The 27805-nt window shown below is 47.9% G+C and overlaps 1 protein-coding gene across 3 annotated transcripts in view; it reads right to left on the bottom strand.

Annotated features, from left to right (window-relative positions):
* Positions 1-2131: 2131 nt before the first annotated feature.
* Positions 2132-27805, bottom strand: part of LOC147253927 (oxysterol-binding protein-related protein 10-like) — a 46593-nt gene continuing 20919 nt past the window's right edge. Inside the window, exons 4-12 of one of the 3 annotated variants that reach the window (XM_086219292.1) lie at positions 27320-27412; positions 26202-26568; positions 24274-24371; positions 14340-14498; positions 11394-11916; positions 7372-7558; positions 6147-6329; positions 5176-5329; positions 2132-2785 (exon numbers count right to left, since the gene is read on the bottom strand). In XM_086219292.1, coding sequence (XP_086075418.1) covers positions 2669-2785; positions 5176-5329; positions 6147-6329; positions 7372-7558; positions 11394-11916; positions 14340-14498; positions 24274-24371; positions 26202-26568; positions 27320-27412 — 1881 coding nt within the window. In that variant the 3' untranslated portion in view covers positions 2132-2668. Of the gene's footprint in view, positions 4545-5175; positions 5330-6146; positions 6330-7371; positions 7559-11393; positions 11917-14339; positions 14502-24273; positions 24372-26201; positions 26569-27319; positions 27413-27805 lie in introns of all 3 variants that reach the window. The other 2 variants (XM_086219291.1, XM_086219293.1) reach the window with 2 other exon arrangements.

Raw genomic sequence — 27805 nt, forward strand, 5'->3', positions numbered from 1 at the left:
ATTGGATATAAGAACTCCGTCAAGTGCAGCTTGACCAGTTCCTACTGAACACTACCAGAATCTAAGCTAAATCAATACAACTAGATTTGGCTTCACAAACCATAATGATTATAGATGCAAGAAACTCGGAAGAAGAAAAGGCCTGTAAATACAGCAAAGGGACCCTTCCCAAGACCGTCTCTGGTCTTGGCTCAGTCTCACCCAGCCTTGGTCTTGGTTGTGTCTTGGTCTTGGTTCAGGTGGTCTTGACTACAACCCTACCCTCTAGTACAGAAACCCTGAGACACCAAACACCCAACAGAAACAGGGGGATATGATTACGGTTACAAGGCATCAGTTCAAACTTCTTCCTGCAGCAGCAGGACAAAAGCTGGTTGAAGAATAAAAAAAAAAAGGAGAATTTGAATTCAGGAGTTTACGTTTTGGGGGCGGCCCGGTGGAGCAGTGGTCCTCACTGTGGCCCCCAGCAAGAAGGTTGTGGGTGGAGCCCCCGCTGCAGCACGGGGTCTTTCTGGGTGAGTCTCCATGTTCTCCCTGTTCCTGCTGGGTTCTCTCTGGTACTCCAGCTTCCTCCACAGTCCAAAGACATCAAGAGGGACCAGGTTAATCCAGACTCTAAATTGACCGTAGGCGTGGCTGGGAGAGCCAATGGTTGTCTGTCTCTATGTGTTGGCCCTGCCATGGACTGGTGACCCGTCCAGGGGGAAGGCTGCTGGGATAGGCTCCACCCCCACCACCCTCAACAGGAGGAGAGGGAGAAGATGGAGGGAGAGAGGGATGGATGGAGGGAAGGAGGGATGAATGGAGGGAGGGAGGGATGGATGATGGAGGTATGGATAGATGGAGGATGGATGATGGAGGGATGGATGGAGGGATGGATGATGGAGGGATGGATGGAGGGATGGATGATGGGGGGATGGATGATGGAGGTATGGATAGATGGAGGATGGATGATGGAGGGATGGATGGAGGGATGGATGATGGAGGGATGGATGGAGGGATGGATGATGGGGGGATGGATGATGGAGGTATGGATAGATGGAGGATGGATGATGGAGGGATGGATGGAGGGATGGATGATGGAGGGATGGATGGAGGGATGGATGATGGAGGGATGGATGGAGGGATGGAGGGATGGATGGAGGGATGGATGATGGAGGGATGGATGGGTTTACGTTTCCTGGCTGGATTCATGGTTCTATCAGAACTACCGTCTCATTCAAGCACAGCTGCACTTTCAGACTTGTTTCTGGGTTTCCTGAAACTATGAACAGGTTTTAATACCCTGCATGCATAGTGGAGAGCCGGATCCTAACATTAAACCACATAACCCCAACCCTTCACATCAGCCCCAGAACCAGTCCACGGTACCATGAGGACTAGAGGTCCTGTTAAGGAACAGGTCCATAAGTACTGCTTTGATGGGATTCTCTCCCCATGAATGACTAGGTTTCTACTTATATTGATTATTTATGGTAATATTATATTTACATATAAGTTTACATGTATGTCTACAGAACAAGACTTTTCTCTCATTTCCTACCTTTACTCCTTCCTTTCTCGATGGCGCTCATTGTGGATGTTTCCTGCACATCATTTCCGTTTTGTTCTACAAGATATTAGCAACAGCAAAAAAATATAACAACATGAATAGAGGATTCTGTACTTCATTTGTATTCCTATTTGTATTTTTTCAAATATTCGTTGTTCTCAACACCCAAGTTTGGAAAGCTCCTGATGGATCAGCTGGTCATCTTCATGAAGTACAAACTAGTCATCGTTGGTGATGTACCGTCATCCTCATTCCGCTGAGTTGATGATGAGGATGGTCAGGAGTCACTGAGCTGATCTGATCATGGTGTCCACCAGATGGCAGTAGGATACAGCACAATGTTTGTGCTGCACCCAGGAGAAAAGGACTGCTGCTCCTCAGCCGCCGCTGCTTAGATCCTTCAGCATCACAGCCGCGGCGGAGATCCCTATGGCTTTTTGTTTAGTTTCCTTGTCACATCAAGCTACCACGTTAACTTGAGTTACCTTGTTGGATGACTAAGTTGGTCATTCAGTGCAGTAAAAGTTGTTTTTTTTCCCAAGAGGCAGACAACAATCAGGCTGGATGAGTGACCTTTATTTCCTCAAACCCAGAGGTTCTCTAGAACCCTGTCTCCCTGCCGTCCTCACACAATCTGAACCGAGTCGAACCGGGGTCCGGTCCGGTCCGGTCCGCCTCCAGTGTGACTTGGATTCTTGGCTTTTTAAAATCACTTGAGAAAAGAGACTGATTCTACATGAGAGCTGGAATACATACAAAGGACACTGATCAGAATACTGCTGATTACTGCACAGTACTTCAGTTTGTTTCATAAAGCTACTTGACAAAGCTCGATAAAACAAAGAGACAACATACAGGAATCACAATCCTACGTCTGACGCTCCACATATTCCAGGCATGTCATTGTAAAGCTGAGAGCTGGTGACCCGACGGCCTCGCCATCATCTGGTCTCCAAAGTGCACTACGGTCCTCAGAGGTTACAAAGGCAAACATCCAGCAGGCTCGGCCACACCTCCCAGCCAGGAAAATGTCAGAGTCTAAAAGTGTGAAACTTTCAGAAAAAAAAACTCTCAAAGCTGATGAATTGTTGGACGTGTAACTGATGAGGTTCAAGTTTAAGCAACGTTGAGGGAGGTCTTTGGAGAAAGAAGAAATGTCATTGGCTGGTTACACCTTGGGGGGCGGAGCCAGGGAGCAGTGGAAGGCCAACTCTTAAGACCACACCACTGTGGCTGGAGAAAAAAAATTAGAACTTTGGTCAAAAATATATCATATATGAATGAATATTCCTGTAAGCACGCGGGTGGAGCCGATGCTGCAACGCCAACGGCGATGAGCTTTCATCCAGCAGTGAAGCAGCAGATGCGTGAGATCAGCTAGCTTAGCTTCAGTCTGGCTTGAATAGGGTTTGATTAATGAGTACATGAATGAATAAATAGATTTTCAAGATAGCCTCCAAAATAGAGCCTGGAGTTGAAGGTTACTGACTGAAGAATTCAGATGAAGTCGATAAATTCAAGCCAGAACATGAACGGCCGAATTAAGAATGCTGTATACTTTTCATTTATCTTATTACTTTGTTGAAATGGTGTCACAGTGCAGCTAAGATTAGCGTTCCAACTTTGAATGTAAACATTACTCTGTAAAATGATCGTCTCAGTAAACATACAGGCCAGCATGGACGCCTGTAGAGTCAACCAGGAAGTACATGAGAGCGTCGATGCAGCTCCTCTGATCAGAGACAGAACAAGAGCCTCTTCATCAGTGTAAAAATACCCGCCAACCAACAGGAAGTTATTCTAGAAACGCTTTAAAAAAATACTAATACTACAGTGTACCTGACCCCAGGACGTCACACTGCAGTAGTTTTACTGTGTTCCACGACAGCGTGGTGCCGGATGGCAGCAGCTCCACCCTCAAATGAACCCAGTTTACATTCTAGACTGCATGGATTCTCTAAAATGTGTCCAAGGTTGTTTTTCATAGTTTATCAATTCACTCTAATACGCTTGAAACACACAGACACACACACGCACGCACACACACACACACAAACACACACACACACACACACGCAGCGCTATACAACACCACCAAACTGTTTTTCAGAACATTGTGCAAACATAAAAAGGCAGAGATGCAACGATCACAAACCTCACAGACTGTACCATTGGGCATGTGGGGGGGGGGGGTGGTGTCTTTTTTTCAGTGTATTTATTTAGTAAAACACTTGGAGCATTGATCACCAGACCGTACAGACACAGCCTGCAGCTGCAGCAGGACAGGCGATCAGAAACAGTCTCTTTTCATGTAAATACTGTAACACAAATGGCGTCCTGAGCAGAGTTCAGAGCTCTCTATGTGTACAAATGAGGGCTCCATGTTTACCCCTCCTCCTGATTCTGTCTCTTTGTCTGTTTCTCCCTCCATCAATGCAATACTTGGTGAGTCTGCTTGGTCACCAAGGTTCTGGCTCTGGTCCTCCATCAAAGCAGGAAGCTTCTCATCTGCTTTGACTGGAGGGAGCGCGGCACTGAACACCGAGCACCAAAGTGTCCGTTAATCTGCTGTTCACATGCGTGCTGAAACGTGGGGGGGTCCGATGGATCAGCGCTCAACTATGATCCCTTACGCCTCTAAAAAAGTGAGAGGGCAGTGGCCGTTTACACTCCGTCTTTGTAAACGTCCTGCTCAGTGGTCCTGCCCAGGTCCTTCAGGGTCTGAACACTGTTGTCCCAGTACTCGCTGGTCCTGTGTGCCATTGGTCCAATCAGAGAGCAGAACAGGCTGGTTCTGACTGGAGGTTTGGCCTCTGGTCATTTTTAGAACCTTTCCTTCTCTCTCTCTCTGTCTCTCTCTCTCCATCTCCCCTCTACCTCGTTGCCAACCCTCCGCCCTCATCCCTCTGCTGGTCCTCCGGGACAGAGCTGCTTCACAGGCTGCTGGTCAGTGAACCTTCCACAGAGGGTTGTGGTACACCCAGCCTTCACCCTACACACACACAGACACGCACACACACACACACACACACACACACACACACGGGCGCGCGCACACACACACAGGCGCGCACACACACGGGCGCGTGCACACACACACACACACACGGGCGCGCGCACACACACACACTCAATAAAGACAAATTTTTTTTCACTTCAAATGATCTTCATCATCTAACAATTCTCCGCATGAGTGAGAAATTGTAGTTGAAGAGATCATCACCCTTTCACTGCTTGTTATCAGTTGGGTGGTAGCAGTAACTAGACAGTAATTAGACAGTTAGTAACTAGACAGTTAGTAACTTGACAGTAACTAGACAGTAACTAGACAGTTAGAAACTAGACAGTTAGTAACTAGACAGTTCATCAGTATCACTTACCGTGTGTGTGTGTGTGTGTGTGCGTGCACATGTGCGTGTGTGTGCGCGCCTGTGTGTGTGTGCATGTGTGTTTGCGTGTGTGTGTGTGCATGTGTGTGTGCATGCCCATGTGTGTGTGTGTGCGTGTGCATGTGAGCATGTGTGTGTGCGCGCACATGTGTGTGTGTGTGTGCATGTGTGTTTGCGTGTGTGTGTGTGCATGTGTGTGTGTGTGCATGCCCGTGTGTGTGTGTGTGTCCTGACCTCTTTGATGAAGTATTTGGGTTTCCAGGGGGTTTTGGAGGCAGCTCTTTGCTTGCCCTCATTGCGCTGCTTCTCCTCCAGGAGGTGTTTGTGTTCTGTAGCGGCATCCATGTTTCCAGCCTTCAGAGACGCAGTCACATGCTGCCAAAGACGCCTGGACACGAGAACAAGAACAAACCTCATTCTTACATCTCAGAAGCCATCTTGTAGACATCCAACATCGTAATGTCTCTGGAACATTGTGGCGGACCTCAGCCAGTGAAATCTGTTATAACAATGTGACCTCACGACCCCTGGTCTCCTGCTAACTTGGGGTCAAATATTCCTCTTGAGTTTCCTCACAACAGTGAGCACATGTGTGACCACACTGCAGCGGAGTGGTCGTCATGGCGACCAGCACATTGGACAGAGGACAGTTGTTCTATATTGCCAGCGTTGCGTGTCTGTGTGGTCAGTGATGCGTGGCCATGTTAGCGGGACCCATGTTTGGAGCCCTGCATGTCCCCAGCACAGAGCTCCGCGGCAGGCAGGGAGACTGAGCTCTCCTCCGTCCTCTGCGCTCCTGCTTTTGCAGGCTCACAAATATCCCAGCAGGCCAAGTCCAGATCCTGAGTAACTGGTTTCTGGTGCTGGATACAAATGTTGGCAACCTTAATTTTGTCAGAGTAGAATCTCATATATGAATACGTGAAGGACGTTGCAGCCCACTCATGAAGATGTTGCAGTCTGCCAGTTCTACACTAGATGTCACTAGATACACACTGACCTTTTACTGAAAGACATGAAAGTTGCAGTTGGAGGTCTGTTGAAGTTCAAGTTCTGAAGCGAGGCTGTGTGAGAACCGAGTGAAAGTACTGGACCCTTCAGTTTAGGTGCCAGTTAAAGGGACGTTCCACAGGCGAGGGGAGCGTGGACGTCGTGGAAGTGGGCATCACAGTGTTGAGGCTGTAAGGAAAGCGTGTCTGACTCACCGAGACTCGTACTGACTCTGCTGCTCCAGCGGCCGGATCCTCTTCTTGATGACTGCCAGCTTGGAGGTGTCGATCACCTTGTTCTCTCCGTTGCTGTAGGTGAACTCCAGCATCCCGTTCCACTCCCCCTGAGCCTTACACACGAGGGTCCCTGTCTGGTTGTGCTTTACTTCAGCTGTGACTCTGTAAGAACCAACACCAACAAGTTCACACTCTTTCCATGTTTCCTCCATGCTGTGTTATAAACTCTTTTCTTGTCTGTAACAACATCTCCTGTCCGTCTGTCCCTCCTGGTGAGGGATCCTCCTCCCCTCCTCACCCTGAGGTTTCTCCCATTTTTCCCTGTTAAAGGTTTTCTATGGAGTTTCTCCTCAGTCGATGTGAGGCTCTGAGGGCAGAGGATGTTGTTATGATGCCATGAAGCCTGGAGACAAACTGGTGGGGAAAATGGGCTACAAAGAAAACTGCCTTGCCTTCACAGGTACAACACAGACTAAGAGCCACATGTCACGGTTGTATGTTCTTCTTTGAGTGTACTGCATTTATCCTTAAAAACTGTTACCTACACATGCATGTTCACTGCTGAAAAGGCTACACAGGAGAAGTTTTCCCTGACGTGAAACTGCCAGGATGGCTTTAAATAAAGAAGTGGAGCAATGAAACCCACATGGGCCAAAAAAGGGTCGAGCACAGGATCCGCACCCAGGAAACTGAGTGACCTGTTTTACACTTAGACGGCATGTTTGAACATGCAGTTCTCATCCCTTTGGTCAGGAAAAACACATGCCTAAGTTTCATAATCAAGCTGTGTTGTGAGGTTCAGGTTTTTTTTAATAAAATATCCCTTCAGAACTGAACCACGGGCTACGAGGCTCTGGCCTTGTGTAGGAAAGACTTTCTGGCAGAAATCCTTCTGGACAAACTCCTCCCGCGTATGTGAGAGCTGTGCTGCCTCTACTGGTGCATCTTATTACCACAACCTCTATTTTGATGCACTACTTATAAATGACTCATCGATCAGTGTGCAGCCGGCTCGTCCTCTTCACCATGATATGTTGAGCATGTATTCCAGCGGTGGCGTAGTGAAGATACCGAAGGCCGTATCTTTAGCCACTTTGACTGAGAGTCAGAAGGTCACAAGATCAACCTATTGGTGCCTTTCAAAGATGCCAATCTATGCAACGAGTGGCTCCATCAGGAATATATCATCTGTCTCCCTGCCCACCTGTGCACTTTTCCTCCATAAAAAGGTTTGGTGTGAAAGGTGACTGTGGCAGAGTATCCACTTTTGGCACAATTGATTGTGACCTTTCCCCCCAGCTCCACCCAGGGCACGGTCAGGATGGAGCGGGCGTAGGCACAGGGGAGGGTGAACACATACTCCTCATCGTGCTCCGACAGATACAGCACACCTGTGTGAGAGAGAGAGAGAGAGGACAGGTACGGGAGGAGTCACCTCACAACTCATGTTTGTAAAAACAGAATTCAGGCAGAATCACACATTTGCAGATGATGTTTGCGTGTGTGTGTGTGTGTGTGTGTGTGTGTGTGTGTGTGTGTGTCTGCAGCTGGTATATCTGCAGTGACAGGAGCAGCTTTGCTTCAGGGTTCATGTCTGCTGCAGATCTCAAACAGTTCCAGGACAGTCGGGACTTTGTGGACTGTGTGATTAATTTGTGATTAATATGTGATTAATATGTGATTAACGTGTGATTAATATGTGAGTAATGTGTGATTAATATGTGATTAACATGTGATTAACGTGTGATTAATATGTGATTAATGTGTGATTAATATGTGATTAATGTGTGATTAATATGTGATTAATGTGTGATTAATATGTGATTAATATGTGATTAATGTGTGATTAACGTGTGATTAAGGTGTGATTAATGTGTGATTAATGTGTGATTAATATGTTTAATGTGTGATTAATGTGTGTTTAATGTGTGATTAATGTGTGATTAATGTGTGATTAATATGTGATTAATGTGTGATTAACATGTGATTAATGTGTGATTAATATGTGATTAATGTGTGATTAACATGTGATTAATGTGTGATTAATGTGTGATTAATATGTGATTAATGTGTGATTAATGTGTTTAATGTGTGTTTAATGTGTGATTAATGTGTGTTTAATGTGTGATTAATGTGTGATTAATGTGTGATTAATATGTGATTAACATGTGATTAACGTGTGATTAATGTGTGATTAACGTGTGATTAATATGTGATTAATGTGTGATTAATATGTGATTAATGTGTGATTAATATGTGATTAATATGTGATTAATGTGTGATTAATATGTGATTAACATGTGATTAACGTGTGATTAATGTGTGATTAACGTGTGATTAATATGTGATTAACGTGTGATTAATGTGTGATTAATGTGTGATTAATGTGTGATTAATATGTTTAATGTGTGATTAATGTGTGTTTAATGTGTGATTAATGTGTGATTAATGTGTGATTAATATGTGATTAATGTGTGATTAACATGTGATTAATGTGTGATTAATATGTGATTAATGTGTGATTAACATGTGATTAATGTGTGATTAATATGTGATTAATGTGTGATTAACATGTGATTAATATGTGATTAATGTGTGATTTATATGTGATTAATGTGTGATTAATATGTGTTTAATGTGTGATTAATGTGTGATTAATGTGTGATTAATATGTGATTAATGTGTTTAATTTGAGATTAATATGTGATTAATATGTGATTAACATGTGATTAATATGTGATTAATGTGTGATTAACATGTGATTAATATGTGGTTAATGTGTGATTTATATGTGATTAATGTGTGATTAATATGTGATTAATGTGTGATTAACATGTGATTAATATGTGGTTAATGTGTGATTTATATGTGATTAATGTGTGATTAATGTGTGATTAATGTGTGATTAATATGTGATCAATGTGTTTAATGTGTGATTAATGTGTGATTAATGTGTGATTAATGTGTGATTAATGTGTATCCCTGCTGCTCTGCTGCTGCTCTACTGCTACTCTGCTGCTGCTCTGCTGCTGCTCTACTGCTACTCTGCTGCTGCTCTGCTGCTGCTCTACTGCTGCTCTGCTGCTACTCTGCTGCTGCTCTACTGCTGCTCTACTGCTGCTCTGCTGCTACTCTGCTGCTGCTCTGCTGCTGCTCTACTGCTACTCTGCTGCTACTCTGCTGCTACTCTGCTGCTGCTCTACTGCTGCTCTGCAGCTGCTCGACTGCTGCTCTGCTGCTGCTCTGCTGCTGCTCTGCTGCTACTCTACTGCTGCTCTGCTGCTGCTCTGCTCTACTGCTGCTCTGCTGCTGCTCTGCTGCTGCTCTGCTGCTACTCTGCTGCTACTCTACTGCTGCTCTGCTGCTGCTCTGCTGCTGTTCTACTGCTGCTCTGCTGCTACTCTACTGCTGCTCTGCTGCTGCTCTGCTGCTGCTCTACTGCTGCTCTGCTGCTACTCTGCTGCTGCTCTGCTGCTACTCTGCTGCTGCTCTACTGCTGCTACTCTGCTGCTGCTCTACTGCTGCTCTACTGCTACTCTGCTGCTACTCTGCTGCTACTCTGCTGCTACTCTGCTGCTGCTCTGCTGCTACTCTACTGCTGCTCTACTGCTGCTCTGCTGCTACTCTGCTGCTGCTCTGCTGCTACTCTACTGCTGCTCTACTGCTGCTCTACTGCTGCTCTGCTGCTGCTCTACTGCTGCTCTACTGCTGCTCTGCTGCTACTCTACTGCTGCTCTACTGCTGCTCTGCTGCTGCTCTACTGCTGCTCTACTGCTGCTCTACTGCTGCTCTGCTGCTGCTCTACTGCTGCTCTGCTGCTACTCTACTGCTGCTCTACTGCTGCTCTGCTGCTGCTCTACTGCTGCTCTACTGCTGCTCTACTGCTGCTCTGCTGCTACTCTGCTGCTGCTCTGCTGCTACTCTACTGCTGCTCTACTGCTGCTCTACTGCTGCTCTGCTGCTACTCTACTGCTGCTCTACTGCTGCTCTACTGCTGCTCTGCTGCTGCTCTACTGCTGCTCTACTGCTGCTCTACTGCTACTCTACTGCTACTCTGCTGCTACTCTACTGCTGCTCTACTGCTGCTCTACTGCTGCTCTGCTGCTGCTCTACTGCTGCTCTGCTGCTGCTCTACTGCTGCTCTGCTGCTGCTCTGCAGCTAACGACTGACTGAAGCTGCCATAACTACTGCTGCAGCTTACTGACCTGCCCACGGCTGCCATGACCACAGTGCCCCCCCCAACACACAACCCAGTGTTCATGTACACACGATTTCCATAACACTGCTTGGGAGTCACTGTACTACCTCAGTACTATTTATAAAATATACATACTAGTACTAATATTTCAGAGGGGAGGCAGGGAAACATGTTTAAAGAATGTGGTAGGATAGCACACACACACACACACACACACACACACATGCATGCGCGTGTGCGTCAGTGGTGAACAGCTGCGGTGTGTCAAACAATGATGTTCGCACCAGTTGGCAGCGTGTCCCTGCGGTAGACACACGTGGTTCTTCAGCCATTAATTAGAGAGGAGAACATGAACATCATGTGGATGCTGATGTCACACAACTCAAAGCAGTCTTAACAATTAACAGTGACATTTCGTCTCATAAAGGCAATGCACTTTGGTCTGGACCGGACTTAAAGTGGCACTTCACCCAAAAAGTGTATTTTGCCTTCCACGTGTCACTAACAGGAGTCTTGAGCTCACTAATGTTTTTCCCTCCTGCATCTCTTCTTTGTCACTCCACAATGCAGGAAGTGCCAGTCACGTTTATTTAGCTTGAAGCTAACAGCGTTCCACAGCTACCAACAACAAACTACAGCAAATTTATCCAGTTTACAAACTGTGAACCTGTCTCTCAGTGGCCCAGAGCTCACCTGGAAAAGACAATCCGGCTAAAGGTGCAAGGATCTACATCGAACTGAACCACGCCGTATTCATCCACTCACCACTCAGTTTCACTGCTGTCAGACTGTATTCTAAGAAAACTCTTGAAGCAAATGGTTGGACTAATATTACGATGGTGTGTGTGTGTGTGTGTGTGTGTGTGTGTGTGTGTGTGTGTGTGTGTGTGTGTGTGTGTGTGTGTGTGTGTGCAAGCCGTATACAAGTGCAATCTCATTTCAAGGTTGTGGGTCCATCAAGATGAGTTGGCAGCCTGTTCATGAATATCGGGTGTTTGGTTGGTAGCATGGATGCGTGTTCTCTTACCTTCTCCAACCATGGAGACTCCAACAGACATGCCGAGGAACTTGCTCTTGGTCCATACGTGAGCGTTGACACACATTTTCTTCTCCCTGCACTCACAGTAGAAGCCTGACACAGGTGGGTGGTGGGACACCTGCTCGGCCACAAACCGAACCAGGTAACAGTCTGAAGTTCCCCGGCCGCAGCCACCCGGTCCCCTCTGTGAGGAGCCGGTAGTGGCGGGTGTGGTGCTGGGTACTGAGTGGGGACCAGAGCAACTGGTCGCCCTGAGAGAGCGAACACGGTCCCGAGGCACATACCAGGAGCAGAGGAAGTTCTCACCCAGGATGGGGTTATAGGGTTTTTTGGCCACAGCCCCCTTCCGACCCTCATGGAAGGCAGTAAGGTAGTACTCAACAAAGCGGATGATGCGCTCCTCTGGCGTAGACCCGGAGGTAATAGACAGGAACATGTCGGGGTGAGCCATGAAGTTGGCGTACATCTCCAGTAGAGAGCGCTTCTCCAGGATGAATGTCGGGAGAACCACCTGGGAGAGCCACAGAGATGACGGAGATTCAGAGGAAAATCAAACAGGCATTTACACCTTTAACTTAAATGTTGAGCAACCTCTCCACTTTTACTGTTATTATTGCTATTATTCTTGTCTTCTTGTCATATTTCAGGTATGTCTTTCTCTCAGCTCCACTGAATGACTCAGAAGATGAACCAGTCTCACAGCAGAACGCTCACTCGCTACGTTGGTCCAGGGGGAAAACGTAGCTTCACCAAAATGGATCTGAACCCGTGAGACATCAGTGTTTGTCTGACTCCATTGTTTGCTATGGGCCCACGTGGTGGCCCCTTTGTCCCTACAACAACTGTCATTCTTTACCGACTAGAATCTTCATGGTCCATGTTGACATGACTCCATCACGCAGTGCCTGCTGAGTTTTCAGCTGAAAATGTCTCATTTCTCAAAGGCGTTTGATGAGATTCAGATCCAGTGCCTTGGAACGCCACCGAAGAACACCGAGGTCACTGCTGTGTGCTGCTTTCTTCTGGAAATGCGAGTAAATGAAGTGTAAGTGAAGGGAAGCACCTGTTCAGTCGGACTGATGCAGCTTCTAGGTGCTCGTCCATCTCAAGTCGTGTCCTCGATTGAGCAATGTTCTCTAAAATCCCAGAGCATCACTATCCCAGCTGAGCCAGATAAACAGCATAGCGGCGGGGTCATATTCACGCCGATACTGAGGAAACTCTTCACCCTTCTGGTTCTTAAAACCAGACCGATCACAGCCACATACAGTAAGATCTGCATCCAGACCCTGTGGATACTGGATGGAGTCTTGGGTCGGATGGCCAGTGTGACCATCAACAGTAGCTGCTGACCAGCACTAGTTTAAATACACTGCAATGCTGCCACGTGATTGGCAGATACATCTGCATGAATAAATAGATCAACCGTTACGAAAGAAGCACTATGGGGTACGGTCTCTCCCAGCAAAGTGAGATAACTGCACACACACACACACACACACACACACACACACACACACACACACACACAGTTCTCATCTAGAGACTGATGATCAGTCAATGAAGCTGCAATACAGTAACACAGATGGACAGCTGTTTGACTGCTGTTTTTGTATGTGCAGTGTGTGTGTGTGTGTGTGTGTGTGTGTGTGTGTGTGTGTGTGTGCGTGTGTGTTAGAGAGAAAGATGGATGTGTTCCAGTGGAATCAATCATTAGTGCTCTCTTTTCTTGCCTGACAAACATCATTATCCTGGTCCACTCCATCCATCAACAGCCCCCCTCCAGCCTTTCCTCCCTCGAACACCTTAAGACACTGATGAGCCGATACACCACCAGTCCACTAGCAGCTTCAACGCGAAATGTGCTATGGCTTCATGTCATGTGATGGGACTCACTTTCAGGCAGTAGATTATATAAAGTCAAGTCTGTTATGCAACTGGATCGTCCATATGAAACCTGGCTGCCATATTTAGTGTGTCAGTAGAGCCCCAGCTGAGGGCCACATGATACCATCAACGCCTCTCATTCCATCTCCACGTCCTTGAGCAGGACTCATGTGGATGTGGAGCCAACAGCTGATGGACGAAGGCAGAGATGACAGATGGTTGCTTCCAGCAAGAGTGGCTGAATAACGTGGTTGTAGAAAGAGATTTGGATGATGTAATCTCCTGCGTCCATCTCAGGTGCTCCCCTTGCTGACTGTCTATAAGGGAGTTCTCCTGTGAGCACTGGTCCAGCAGTAATCAGACTGAGCTCACTGGTCTGAAAGAGACCCCACAATCACCTGAGCACAGACCATCTGACTGCTGGCTACATCCTCCTCAGCAGGGGCAGAGATGGAAGACTCAAAATGGGAGCTAAAGCCTGGGAGCACAGAAATAAAGATTAACACCAGAACAACAGCAGACTGGACCCAAGATGCTGGCCTGGTCTTAGCAGTGAGCTAGTTTCTCCTGGGCGGGAAGGTGCATCATCTGCATCCAGGATATGAGAGGAAGCTCCTCCTGCGTGCACCGTCGGCATCTGTTCAAGAGTTCGCTCAGGGTGAAGCTTTTACTACCTCTGGCAGGGAGGTCATGTGACCATGATGTCTGTTAGAAGGAGAAATCAACTAAAAAGTTGTGGGTGTATTTTGATGAAATTTGGAAGAACGTGTGCTGAGGAACGACCTATTAGCTGTAGCACTCCTCACCCTGGCTGAGGTACACGCTCGCTAGTGCCCTCTGGTTTTTAATTTCATCGTCCTGCACCGCCTTCATGTTTGTCTCTTTATCTTCCGTGACTTTATACCGTATGACGCGTCAACACTCGTCTGGTTGGTATTGCTGTCTTGACCACACACAGAAACAGAAAGCCTGGGTGTGAGTTTTGCAGTTTGGAGGTTTTCTTTTCCATTTACTACATAAATGATCAGGACAGAATCTGAGGCTCACCCTAGTGAGGTCCATGCCAAGTTTGAGCTGGGACAGGAGATGGAGGATGATGCTTCTCTGGTCATCCAGAACTCCCAGGTCCTCCTCCTCATTGTCCTCCGCGTCTGTGGTCTCGTCACTGGGATCGGGGCTGCCGGAGCCGCTGCTCTGCTGCTGTCCCTGCTGGCGTAGATGAAAATCAATAAACGTGTTTAGTTAATATTGATGTTATTTGATGATTCATGAAATAACCTTGTAGTATTGACAGCTGAGAGTTAGACAATGATTTTCATGTTCCGAGAGATGAGATGAGCATCTCCTGGTCGACTCCTCACTCTGCAGTTCAGTTAGTGCAGACTAGCATACTCGTCGCTACTAGATGTAGCGCAGTAGTGCTACCTTACTACAGGAAACTCCACAGGTGCTGTCGCACTGTCCTTGTGTTCCTCCCTCAGGTGCCAGCTACTGTTCGACACACTCTCAAGCTGCTGGTCAAACTGCGCATTGCACCTCCATATCTTCTCAACTCCTTCTGCTTCAAAATCTGCCACGTTGTTGTCACAATGTCAATGTGATAATGTAGAAAAATGGTGAAAAAAGATCAGAATAAACGGTGCTGGGGCTTCAGCAAATGTATGTTTCAATACATCTGGAGAACATTGGTGGGTTGAGTGTCTGTGCAGCATCATTAGCGTCACGCATCCTTCAAGCTCACATCATCTCAAACAGCAGAAATCATCACATGCAGTTTTGAGCTGACACTTCCTCAACTCTAACACCGTATTTATGCACTCGAGACCCCAGTGAGGGGCTCAGCACCAAACTAGATTTCAGTGGAGTTGTCACACCAGGACCCAGGAGAACTGGATCAGGAGACCCTACAAGATTCCCATGCTGAGCTTCCAGATCGTGGTGCAACTACCAGCAAGCGACTTTATCAAAGTGCAGCGGTGGCTTTAAAGCTGTTAGTCTAAAAGAGGAATTCCTTCCGAGTAAATAATTCATGAACAGCCAGGAGGGTGTGTAGAGAAGATAAAAGATGGACACAGTTACTATCAGCCTGGACACACACACAAACACACGCACACACACAAACACACACGCACACACACACACACACAAACACACACATGCACACACACAAAAACACATGCACACACACGCACACATGCACACACACACACAAACACACACATGCACACACACAAAAACACACGCACACACACACACACACAAACACACACATGCACACACACAAACACATGCACACACACACACACACACAAACACACGCACGCACACACACACACACAAACACACGCACACACACACACACACACACGCACACACACACACACACACACACACACACACACACACACACACACACACACACACACCATCGTCACACTCACTCACATGGTTGGGCTGGCATTCAACCACTGCAGACTTGTTTGGGGTCCTGCTGGATTTCATCTCCAACGTCCAGAGAGAGACAGAGCTCCTACCTCAGCAGAGTGATACCAGGGAAGGGTGACAGAGCCAGAGCCGGGAGAGGGGGAGAAAGTTAGAGGACAAAAGAAGAGAGTGGGGTGGTATGAAAACAAGAGGATGAAAGAGTGATGGAGAGAAAGAAAGAGTAGGAGGAGTGTGGCTCTCTGCCTGCTGCACTTTTGATAGGCAGATTAACAGTGATGCTTTCTGTCCTCCAATCCAACCTCTCTCGTCCCGTCCCCTTTGGACAAACACACACACACACACACACACACGCACACACGCACACTGTTACATCATAACCATCCTCCTGTCTCCTCCCTTCCCAGCCTGCTCCACTGGTTGGCTGTTACAGCTCCTACCTCTGTACCTCCATCGGCTGCTGCCTGCTGCCACTATTTCCGTTTATCACCTTTTCTTTTTTTTAAAATGTGTTCACTTCTTCTGGCTTCCTACCCCGCAAACGCAGACTTCCTTGAAACGATGCTTGAAGGCTCCAAGACTTTTTTTGCTGACTCCTCATTAATGAGGAAGGCACATGTGTCGTTTTGGTTTGGGGACGAGTCAACAGTTCTTGACCCACTGACTTCTCCTCCGCTGTGTCACATACCTCAGTTACACTACAGCTCTGTGAAATAAAGAGGATGAAAGATCAAGTCATGTGACTCGAACAGAACAGGTCATTAAGAGACGACTTTATACGTTTATCACAATCTGGAGGAGGAAAGCAACACACTGCTGCTGCTGCAGCAGAGAAGGACAGCCGTACGAGCAGAAGTGCTCCCTTGTCAAATTAATAATCGATGACAGAAAGAGGGATGGGAGGAAGCGCTGTGGAGGGTGAACTGATACAAAGAAAGAGACACACAACCATCTCCTCCTCACTGTCAGAGCTCTGGTGCAGATGCATGCAAGTTTACTCCCGTTTTTGCCTGACAACCGACGCTGCTGCTTCCTGTCAATCATTCATTTACTTCTCACTGGCACCTCACTCATGCATAATGAAGCAGTGTTTTTCAGACGTGGAGCCAGATGCTCAAACGGGGGTTAAAAAAAAAACTGTATGTAGTTTATGTGTGCTTGATTTTGCTCAAACACGTGTCGTTGTATCACAAGACTCAATAATTGTGAAACTGAGTAACGAGCACGTCTGCAAAAAAAGTTATCACATAGAAAAGCCTGTTTTATAAACTAACCCTAAAGCAGCCGGTCGTCCTCACCATCTCGACACAACACACTCTGATCAGCTGGTCACCAAAAATGAACAGAACAAACCAGGGAGGCCAAGCAAGGAGCTGAGAACGCTGCTGGCGCCCTGGGACGCACTGACCTCACACGCCTTGATATCACAGTCAGAAAACCGAATGAGTCAGATGTGCTTATGGACGTCTGCTTCATGTGTTAAATGTGTTAAATTTGTTAAATGTGTTATGTGATGGTCAAAGAAGGAATTAGCTGTTGAGTCTGAGACAGATCCAGGTCAGGGTCGATCTTATCTATCCAGACTGACCTGCTTCACTCTGTGTGTGTGTGTGTGTGTGTGTGTGTGTGTGTGTGTGTGTGTGTGTGTGTGTGTGTGTGTGTGTGTGTGTATACGTGTAGCCCCCCCCCATCCCATGACTGGTCTTTACTCCCAGAAGGCTGATCAGCAGGCTACAGACCAGCACATGACTGCTTCCAGGCATTTTCCTCTTTAATGAGCAGTGAAAGGTTGAAGCTGATCAGACGCCTGTGGACTGAGAGAAGTTGTTAACAGTCTCAGATCGTTGCTTGGTGAGGAGTTTGAGGAGCCAGTCAGTGAGATGGGAGGGATGATGGAGGAGAGAACAGCAGGATGGGAAACGTCGCCTAAATTCACTAATCTCCTAATGATCCTCCACTCCAAGCAGGTGGATTCATATGAATTCGCTGCTTGCTGTCATGGCAACCACCAACTTATATGATCAGCACATTGTCATGATCTAGGATGCATAATAATAATAATAATAATAATGATAATGATAATGATAATGATAATGATAATAATAATAATATGATTATCTATATTCACTTTCACAAGACAAGAAAGCTCACAGCTGCTCACACTAAAGCCAAAGGCCCCTCCCACAACCACCCACACATGCATACACACACACACACATACACACACACACACACACAGTGTGGCAACTATTCCAAAATGGGACATTTGGGGTCCAACAGTTACACACACACACACACACACACACACACACACACACACACACACACACGCGCACACACACACACACACACACACACACACACACACACACACACACAGTGTGGCAACTATTCCAAAATGGGACATTTGGGGTCCAACAGTTTGACGACTCCTCCTGGAACCGTCACTTTATCATGGTGGAGGAGTTTGAGTGCCCTAGTGACCCTAGGAGCTATACTGTCAGGGGCATTTTGCCCCTGGTAGGGTCACCCAAGGCATACTGGTCTTCAGCGAAGGGCCAGACAAAGAACGGTTCAACAGACCCTTCGTGGAAGTTAGAACAAGGGATCTGTGCACCCAGCCCGGAGGGAACTGGGGCCCCGCCCTGGAGCCAAGCTCAGGGATATTTTCGCCCATTGGCGAGCGCCTGGTGGTTGGGCCTTAGTCCATGGGGTCCAGCCAGGCCAAGCCTGAAATGGCTACATGTACCCGCCCCCCCATGGACCCACCATCCGCAGGAGGAACAAGAAGGGTCCGGTGCATTGTGGTTTGGGCAGCAGTCCAAGGCGGGGGCCTTGGCTGTCTGATCCCCAGACATGGAAGCTGGCTTTTGGGACATGGAATGTTACCTCTCTGGTGGAAAAGGAGCCGGAGTTGGTGGAAGTGGTTGAGCATTACCGGCTTGATATAGTCGGCCTCACCTCGACACAAAGCTCCGTGTAAGGAACCCAAGTCCTTGAGAGGGGTTGGACTCTCTCCTTCCCTGGAGTTGCTCTGGGTGAGAGGCGAAGGGCTGAGGTGAGCTTTTTGATAGCCCCCAGACTGTACGTTGGGGTTTACCCCAGTGGATGAAAGCATTGCTTCCGTACGCCTTCGGGTTGGGGGACAGGTCCTGACTGTTGTCTGTGCTTATGTGCTGAACAGCAGTTCAGAATACCCACCCTTTTTAGAGTCCCTGGGAAGGGTGCTGGATGACGCCCTGACTGGGGACTCCATTGTCCTACAGGGGGACTTCAACGTTAATCCAGGGAATGACAGCGTGACCTGGAGGGGCGTGATTGAGAGGAAGAGCAGGCCCGACCTGAACCCGAGTGGTGTGCAGTTATTGGACTTCTGTGCAAGTCGCAGTTTGTCCATAACTAACACCATGTTTGAGCATAAGGATGTCCATTGGTGCATGTGGCACCAGGACATCCTAGGTTGTATGTCTGTGATCATTATCTGACCTGTGGATCACCATGGTGGTTGCCGAGGCAAAAACTACTAGGGCATGGGAGGAGTTCGGTGAGGCCAAGGAAAATGGCTATTGGTCAGAAAAGGTTCTGGCAAACCATCCGTCGCCTGGGGGGGGGGGGGTTAGGCAGCAACTTGCCCACACTGTTTACAGAGGGGACGGGAGGCTGCTGATGTCAACTGGAGAGATAATTGGATGGTGAAAGGACTACTTTGAGGAACTCCTCAATCCCACCAACTCATACTCCATGGAGGAGACAGAGTTGTGGGAGTACTTGGGGGGAGGGGTCATCACACCTCCATGGCATAAGTTGCCTAAGCAATGAAGCAACTCCACGGTGGCAGAGCTCTGGGGGTGGATGAGATCCCCCTGGGTATCTCAAGGCTCTGGATGTTATGGGGCTGTCTCGGTTGACACGTCTCTGCAACAATGCTTGAACATCGGGGGCGGTGCCTTTTGAGTGACAGACCGGGTTGGTGGTCCCCATCTTTAAGAAAGGGTACCCGAGGGTTTGCTCCAACTATTGGGGGATCACACTCCTCAGCCTCCCTGGAAAGGTCTACTCCTGGGTAGTGGAGAGGAGGGTCAGGGCGATAGTTGAACCTCAGATCGAGGAGGAGCAATGTGGTTTTCGTCTGGGCTGTGGAACTATGGATCAGCTCTTCACCCTTGCTAGAGTGCGGGAGGGGGCATGGGAGTTTGCCCAACCAGTCAACATGCACTTTGTGGATCTGGAGAAGGCTTATGACCGTGTTACCAGGAGCACCTGTGGGGGGCACTCCGGGAGTATGGGGTAGATGGCCCCTTACAAAGGGCCGTGCAGTCTTTCTACCGAAGGAGTGAGAGTCTGGGTTGCGTTGTCAGCAGTAAGTCGGACTTCTTGGTGAGGGTTGGACTCTGCCAAGAGTGCCCTTTGTCATCGGTTCTGTTCATAAATTTTATGGACAGAATTTCTAGGTGCAGCCGGGTGGTGGAGGGGGTCGAGTTTGGTGGCAGGAGGGTGTTGTCTCTGCTTTTTGCAGATGATGTGGTCCTGTTAGCTCCATCAGGCCAAGACCTCCAGCTCTTGCTGGGACAGTTCACAGCTGAATGTGAAGCAGCAGGGATGAGAATCAGCACCTCCAAGTCTGAGGCTGGAAAAGGCTGGCCTGCCCACTCCAGGTCGGGGGGAGGTCCTGCCTCAGGTGGAGGAGTTTAAGTATCTTGGGATCTTGTTCATGAGTGAGGGGAGGATGGAGATTGACAGGTGGATTGGGGCGGCATCTGCTGTGATGGGGTGCTAAACCAGTTTAGCCAAAAGGCAAGGGTCTCAATTTACCAGTCAATCTACGTTCCAACCCTCACCTGTGGTCATGAGCTCTGGGTAATGACCAGAAGAACAAGATCGTGAATACAAGCGGCTGAAATGAGTTTCCTCCTCAGGGAGGCTGGGCTCTCCCTTAGAGACAGGGTGAGAAGCTGAGTCACTCAGGAGGGACTCAGAGTAGAGCTGCTGCTCCTCCAGGTAGAGGAGTCAGTGGAGGTGGTTCAGGCATCTGGTGAGGACGCCTCATGGACGCCGTTTTGCGGGCATGTCTGACCGGGAGGAGGCCTCGGGGCTGACCCAGGACACGCTGGAGGGATTATATCTCTCGGCTGGCCTGAGAACGTCTCAGGATTTCCTCGGAAGAGCTGGTGGACATGGCTGGAGAGAGGACAGCCTGGGCTTCCTTGCTGAGGCTGCTGCCCCCGCGACCTGGACCAACCGGATAAGAGGAGGAAGACGATGACGACAATTTCACTATCCCGAGGAGGCAAGCCTTGTGCTGACACTCGAGAGGACAATAAATTAAAATTATCATATAATATTATATATTAATATTTCTAATAAGATTATCCTTCTTGTTATCCTCAGATCAAATCTTAACCCTGACATAAAATTTTGGTTTCTCACAAATGGGCTTTATGTTCATGTAAATTATGTATTTTGACCATAAATCCCAAAAGTAAATGAATCTTGTGGTAATTCCCTTTATAGGTTCACCACAGAATTTGGTGATAAAACATGGTTATGCCTCATAAACAATCAGACCAGGCAGGAGGAGAAGTTGACATGAAGTCAACACAAAGCTCTTCTGGTTTAATTATAAAAGCCCTTCGTCCTCAGCGCTGATGTGTGTGAATTATCCCTATTATAAGTGCCCTTGAGCAAGATACTGAATGCCTAACTGCTACTGATGGCCCCATGACTGACTGGTGACCCGTCCTGTCACGATCCCTGTCTCGTGCTTCCTGTTTTATTTTGTAATCATGTCCTGTCTTCCTGACCTCCCTCCTGTGAGTACCTCATGTGTCTCATCTGGGTGAATGCACCACCTGTGTCTTGTTTCCCCTCTTGTATTTAACCTGTGTGTTTTCCCCTGTTAGGTGGTTGGGTCATTGTCACTGTTGCTGTTGTCGTCATCGCTGTTGCTTCTGTCACTGTTGCTTCTGTCGCTGTTGTTGATTCTCCGGTCTCAAGTCTCTGGTCTCAAAGTCAAGTCATCAGTCCTCAAGTCATCACTCCTCAAGCCGCCAGTCACACATCTCCAGCTTCAAGTTGCCAGTCACAAGCCCCTGGTCACAAGCCATCTGTCTCAAGTTCGTCAGTCACCGGTCAAGCCTCCAGCCTCACGTCACGCCAAGCCTTCGCCCTCACGTCACGCCAAGCCTTCGCCCTCACGCCATGCCATGCCAAGCCTTCGCCCTCACGCCATGTCACGCCAAGCCTTAGCCCTCACGCCATGCAACGCCAAGCCTTCGCCCTCACGCCATGCCACGCCAAGCCTTCGCCCTCACGCCATGCCACGCCAAGCTTTCGCCCTCACGCCAAGTCCCCAGTCCCCCAGCTTCAATAAACCTCTTCTGTGCACCTCCCAACAATGTCTGCATTTGGGTCTCCCTCACCATCCACACCCCGAAACCTGACAGTCCAGGGTGAACCCTGCCTCTCACCAAATGTCAGCTGGGATTCTATGTGGTAGAGAATGGATGGATGGATTATATGTGTATATGTGCCATGATATAAAATTATATATATTTTACTACATTATTTCTACATCATCAATGACATGAGGAGACTTGGACAAAACTGGGCCGACATCCAGTGAATATCAGCCAGTATTAATACGTCTTTAGATCCTCCGTCATCCATTATGACTGCAAATAGAGGCTGTGTGAGGGCTGATGTCATGGGGGGTTAGAGTGTAATTAAAGTATTAAAGTGTATTTGGCTTGCTAGGTGGTACAAAGGACTTGGATGGGCCCCACATTCGATGTACAAGAGGAAGCTGACTTTCAACATTTGTCTCTAAATGAAGTGCTGGCTTTGGCGTCTGCTAAACGCTTTGGCCTCGCTGTGCGTTCCAATCTGGCTAAGTTCCCCCTCTTGCACTCGTGTTCTCGGACGCCTGGTCGGAGCAGCTCATGCCCTTCCACATTAGAATCATCTTCTAATGTCTTCTTAAATTCATTGTGCAATAAATGAGTCAATTACAGGTTTTTGGGTGGGTCAAGGTTTGACGAGGACTGGAAGGAGTCCACCCGTCAGACATGGTGAACCCCAACGACTGAGGTGAAATATCCCGAACAATAAAGACAACCATATTCATTCTCTTGAATAAACCCATAAAATACAACTAAATTATGACAGGAACAAACTGATGGGTAAACAGCTGCCATGCTGCTGTACAGACTTGTTATGTGGCTCCTCCTGCTGGCAGACACGAGTACTGCAGAAAGACAAAACTAATGGATGACGTGCGGGATACATCTTCACTCCTCTGCTCCATCTTCTCTTTGCTTTAGGACTGCAGGCGCCCTGCATGAAGCCGGCTCACACACCCCTCTATGTCCATGTCCCTCATCACGTGAGGAAGACTACAATCCAGGGGGACTCTCCTTTGTCCCCAGAAAGCCTTTGGCCAACACTGTTATGATGTGTTCAGTTCTTTCGTTTACACACCTTCTGTCCAATCTAAATCAAATGGTTTTGGTCTCCACGTTATTTTAGATGGGTGTATTTGCTGAACACAGCATGTGTACAGCAAGTAAAGAGGTTCTGGTATCTCGGGGTCTTGTTCTCGAGGGAGGGGACAATTTTATTTATTCATCTATTTTGATGAAGTGACATTTTATAGTGTTTTGAGAATGTTTCAATGTTCTTCATCATCTGCTGGTTTAGCAACATGGCCGAGGCACAAAAGAAGACATTCAGGAAACTTTGGGGGAAAACACTGCCAAGCCTGAGAGGTTGGAGTGGAACAGAGACGGTTGGTGCTGGGGGCTTCATCTCCTGGTTTTCTGAACTCTTCGGACTCTTTGAGATGTGGCTCCTAAACCAGGGTCACCAAACCACGCCAACATTGCTCAGACAGCAGTTCCTCTCTCAAGCCGTCACCACGCACTTGTTGAATTTGAACCCAAGTGAGTCCCAACCCTAGCAGGAAATGAAGGGCCCCAACTACTCTCCTTCGTCATGGCGTCTCCGCACATCGTCTTCACAGTATTGTGCCAGTCACCTCCTCTCCATCAACACCCATGTTTCACCCACTTGGTTCAGGAAATCCATAGAATCCACTTCCTACTCATCACCATCTGTTATTCTGGATATTCTTCATCTGAGAAGTTCCTTCTTCATCTGCTGGCTCTGCTCCAGCAGCAGCACTGAGACTCCGGGCCTCTCCATCCTGAGTCTAGAGGAATAGCGATGCTGCAGGGTGACGAGGTCAGACTGACGATTACGTCTCACTCCCACTCCGTCTTTCTCCTCCTGATAGACTTCACTAACCTCTTCTGTCATGAAATTTGCACTGATGCTGTTTTGGCATCAAACTATATGAAATTATACAGTAAATGAATTTCTCCTTATTGAAGTAAACATTCATAATCAACACACATCCATCCATCCATCCATCCATCCATCCATCCATCCATCCATCCAACACTAAGCATGTAGAAAAATGCATCTGCGCTGTTCGCTGAGCCATGATGTTGCCTGGTTTGAGGGCTTGTGTGGCAGGGGTCACCTTTGCCGGGCGGCCCAGGTCGGTGGAGCTGATGGGTGTCGGTGAACCATTTTTCATTTGCCCTCCAGGAGGAGATCTGGACCAGCCAGCTGGACTCTCTGTAGTGACAAATATCATATGATCAGCATCCAAAGAGCAAGTTTTACCACTGCACACTCCTTAGAACACAATCCTGACGGCTCCCTGTAATGTCTACAATCCCTGCAAATCTAGAAAATATAACAACAACAACAGTGTTACAAAAAAAAAATTAAATGGCACCTTTAGAGAGCAGGGTGTCACAACCACATTCCTGATGTGACATTGTCAACTTTGAGCTACTTGGAGCAAACGAGGCTCATTCAAACACTAACCTGCCTTTGGGCCACTGGCTCCAACCATTTCTAGTACTGCTCATCCAGCTAACACAGGCTGTCTACTTCAGCCCCGACAGAGCACAGACCGGTAGACAGAGCAAAGATCAAGAGACAAGAACACACTGAATAAATGTACAGGACTTTTTGGGTGTCATTTGGCAAATGTTCTCTGCTGGAGTGCTCAGCATATGAAGGAGAGCAGTGAGACACGAGCCCGATGATATTTTCAGGCGCTTTTAACACTTCCCACTTCATGGTCTCTCTGCCATTTGTGAATCCCTGCGCTCCGAAATCGTCGGCAGATGATGAAAACCACAGAGCAAACAAACAAAAGCTTGAGGAGACTGAGGGCGAGTGCTGTTTCACTAGGATGATGTTCTTCACTCAAAGTCACTCAGAGAACACACACGTCCGCCACCCTGAACTCTCAGCCCCTGGAACCTTTGTGATCGGCCCTGGTGAAACCATCAGTGGGGCCTCGCACCCCCCACACGTCACAGTCCAGGTCCATTTATCTAGATCAGGTGACATTTGTTCCATCAGTCTTCTGTCCTGTAACCACTAGGTGGTGCTTAACCTTAGCCTGTAGATGTTTTCAGGACTCATCAAAGACCTGCCCATAGCTGTGTCCAAATTGCCAAGTGCCAACCTACGTCCTCCTGCTACGACCTACCGCTACAGCCTACTCCTACAACCTGAACACAGTGGCACCACTCGGACACCCTAGAAGATTGGTGGTGAAGCACGACCTCTGCTGGCAGAGCACAGATACCGCAATTAGGTAGACAGCACCAACGAAAGCCCCACCTGCTGGCCTGACTGTGGTACTGCACTCCACTCTGAACGCACCTTTCACTCATTCTCTATTGATTGAAATTTCATTAAGCACATAAACGCACCTGTAAAGGTGTGTTCACGTTTGGTGTGAATACACCTTTAGTCATCAACAACGACTATAAATGTTGGTGTTCATCAGAATGGGAGACTGTTGGTGGCGCAAACTTGGCTTGCAGGTCCACAATTTTTAGGGGATGAAGAAGAAGTCCGTGGTGCATTGTGGGCCATAGGTTGCTCCGTAGGATGCAACTGAACCGACCTACAATGTGGGCGTGTTTAGGCAGGAATTTAGGTTGTGAAGTAGGTCGCTACTCGCACCAGTTGTGGTTTCGGACAGCCTACGACCTACTCTGAGACCTACTTGGCAATTCGGACGCAGCACATGTGACTCCAACTATGACAGTTTCCTGTTCTATGGTCAAATAGCAATCATGGCCGCCTCATCACCAGGGTAACATCTTTGTTGCCACCACATGGCACTATGACTCATCTGCCCCTGATGGCCCAGGCTCTGCCCCTTCACCAAATTGGGTGAAAACTGCTCTCAATAGAGATTTGGTCCAATCCAGCAGAGGGCAAACGCAAGCACAAGCAGCACCTTTTGTTCTGCTGGATGGAGGTAACAAAGGCATGCTGTTCCATCAGTCACTGGTCTAGGACCAGTTGTCTTCCTTTGCATCATAGACACATCACAAGTTCGTAGCGGGTAAATCCCAGTAAACCCATTGGACCCACCTGTGAAAGCACAGGCTTGACTCAGGCTCTGGTCGGTGTTGTGGTCACTTGCTTGTCTTCCACTGTGGCTGCTGTGTTTGGGACTCCGGCTCTCACTGATGCTGTGGGTCGGGCTTTGACTGTTGGACCTCAGACCACCAGGCTCCCCCTGCTTCACAGCGGAGCTGCAGCGCTGACTCCACGACGCGACTCTTTCTGAGGAAGGCTCCTCATTTAAACCAGGGTTTGAAGTGTGGCTGAAGCTGGGGCTGGAGATGTGATTCTGGTTCTGGTTTAGGGCCTGGATAACGTTGTGCTGAAGCAAACTGAGGCACTCCCCCAGGCAACTCAGAGTGGCTGAGGAAGTGGCCTTGAAGAGGAGCAGGTCCTGGATTAAGGTGCAAAAGAAAAAAGGGGGGAAAAGGACATAAGGAAGCAGAACTGACCAACATTTCACCCAAAATGTTGTGACTATTAAAGAAAGTTCCCACCATGAAGAACCCCCCCATGACTGTCAGCTGTCTGACTTCCAGGTTAAACACCACAGCAGAACCTTCAGAACATGAGCAGAATGCCAGGCTGATTTTGGGCTGATTGAAGCGTCCACATGTTGGAGTAAAATTTACTTGTTCTCATCTTTAAAAAGTACTTTTTAATCAGACTGAGAATCAGAACTGCAAGTACTAGCAGCCCAGAACATTAAGGCGACACTTCACCATGGTTCTAGTACTCATAGGCAGAGTGGGTACTGATACTACACCAGTGATTTGCTGGGGGGGGGGGGGCTGTCAGGGGGACAGGCGTTAGGTACCTGGTCAGGTTTCTGCACAGAATGTTGGAAACGTGAAAATGACAAATCTCATGTTTGGAAATGTGTGACAGTTTTATCTGCTTCTTGAGCCAAACGAACGAACAAACGAACAAAAGAACAAACAAACAAACAGACAGACAGACAGACGGACGGACAAGACAGACAGACAGACAAACAAACACACGTGGAATAAAAAAGCATCAGACCCACAGCACCAGAGCTGGAAATGCATCAGGTGCCTCCCAACCGTCATGTTTCCACGTGAACGGCTTTCATTGATAACTTAGCCAGCTGTTCTCTGTCTGGACTATGCTGTAAGATGTGTTACCTCATCCAGAGAGGAGAGGGGTCCACCTCGGAGGGTGTGGGACTCAGCAGAGTGGACCAGGTTCTTCTGCTGGCCCTCAGACTGACTTACGCCCTGTAATCACACATGAAATCAGATCATCAATCACAGTGACCAATGGTCTAACAGCACAGTGCCACATCTCCTTATTGTCGTTATCTAAGTGAGGCTAACTACTCCTTGACAAGGGCTAGTTAGGGTGCTCTTTTAGGCTGGAACTTGCCCAACTGCATTTTGAAACCTTATGTTCTGGATTTCTAAACACCCAACCAAAGAGCAACCAAAGGTCTCTGCTCCAAGGACATTTACACCAACACTGTTCTTTTTAAAAAGAAAGTAGAATACTGCTGCCACCCCGTACAAAGCACAGACATACAGATTGTCAACCTTTACTGTTGCTTGAGTTTAGTACCCACTTGCCTCAGATCCAGACTGAAAGCTGCAGTTGACCCTGCAGGCACTATGGTT

Source organism: Aulostomus chinensis, chromosome 11, assembly GCF_037954235.1.
Source record: "Aulostomus chinensis isolate RoL2024-O1b breed Wild chromosome 11, RoL_Achi_v1.0, whole genome shotgun sequence".
Classification (NCBI taxonomy): domain Eukaryota; kingdom Metazoa; phylum Chordata; class Actinopteri; order Syngnathiformes; family Aulostomidae; genus Aulostomus; species Aulostomus chinensis.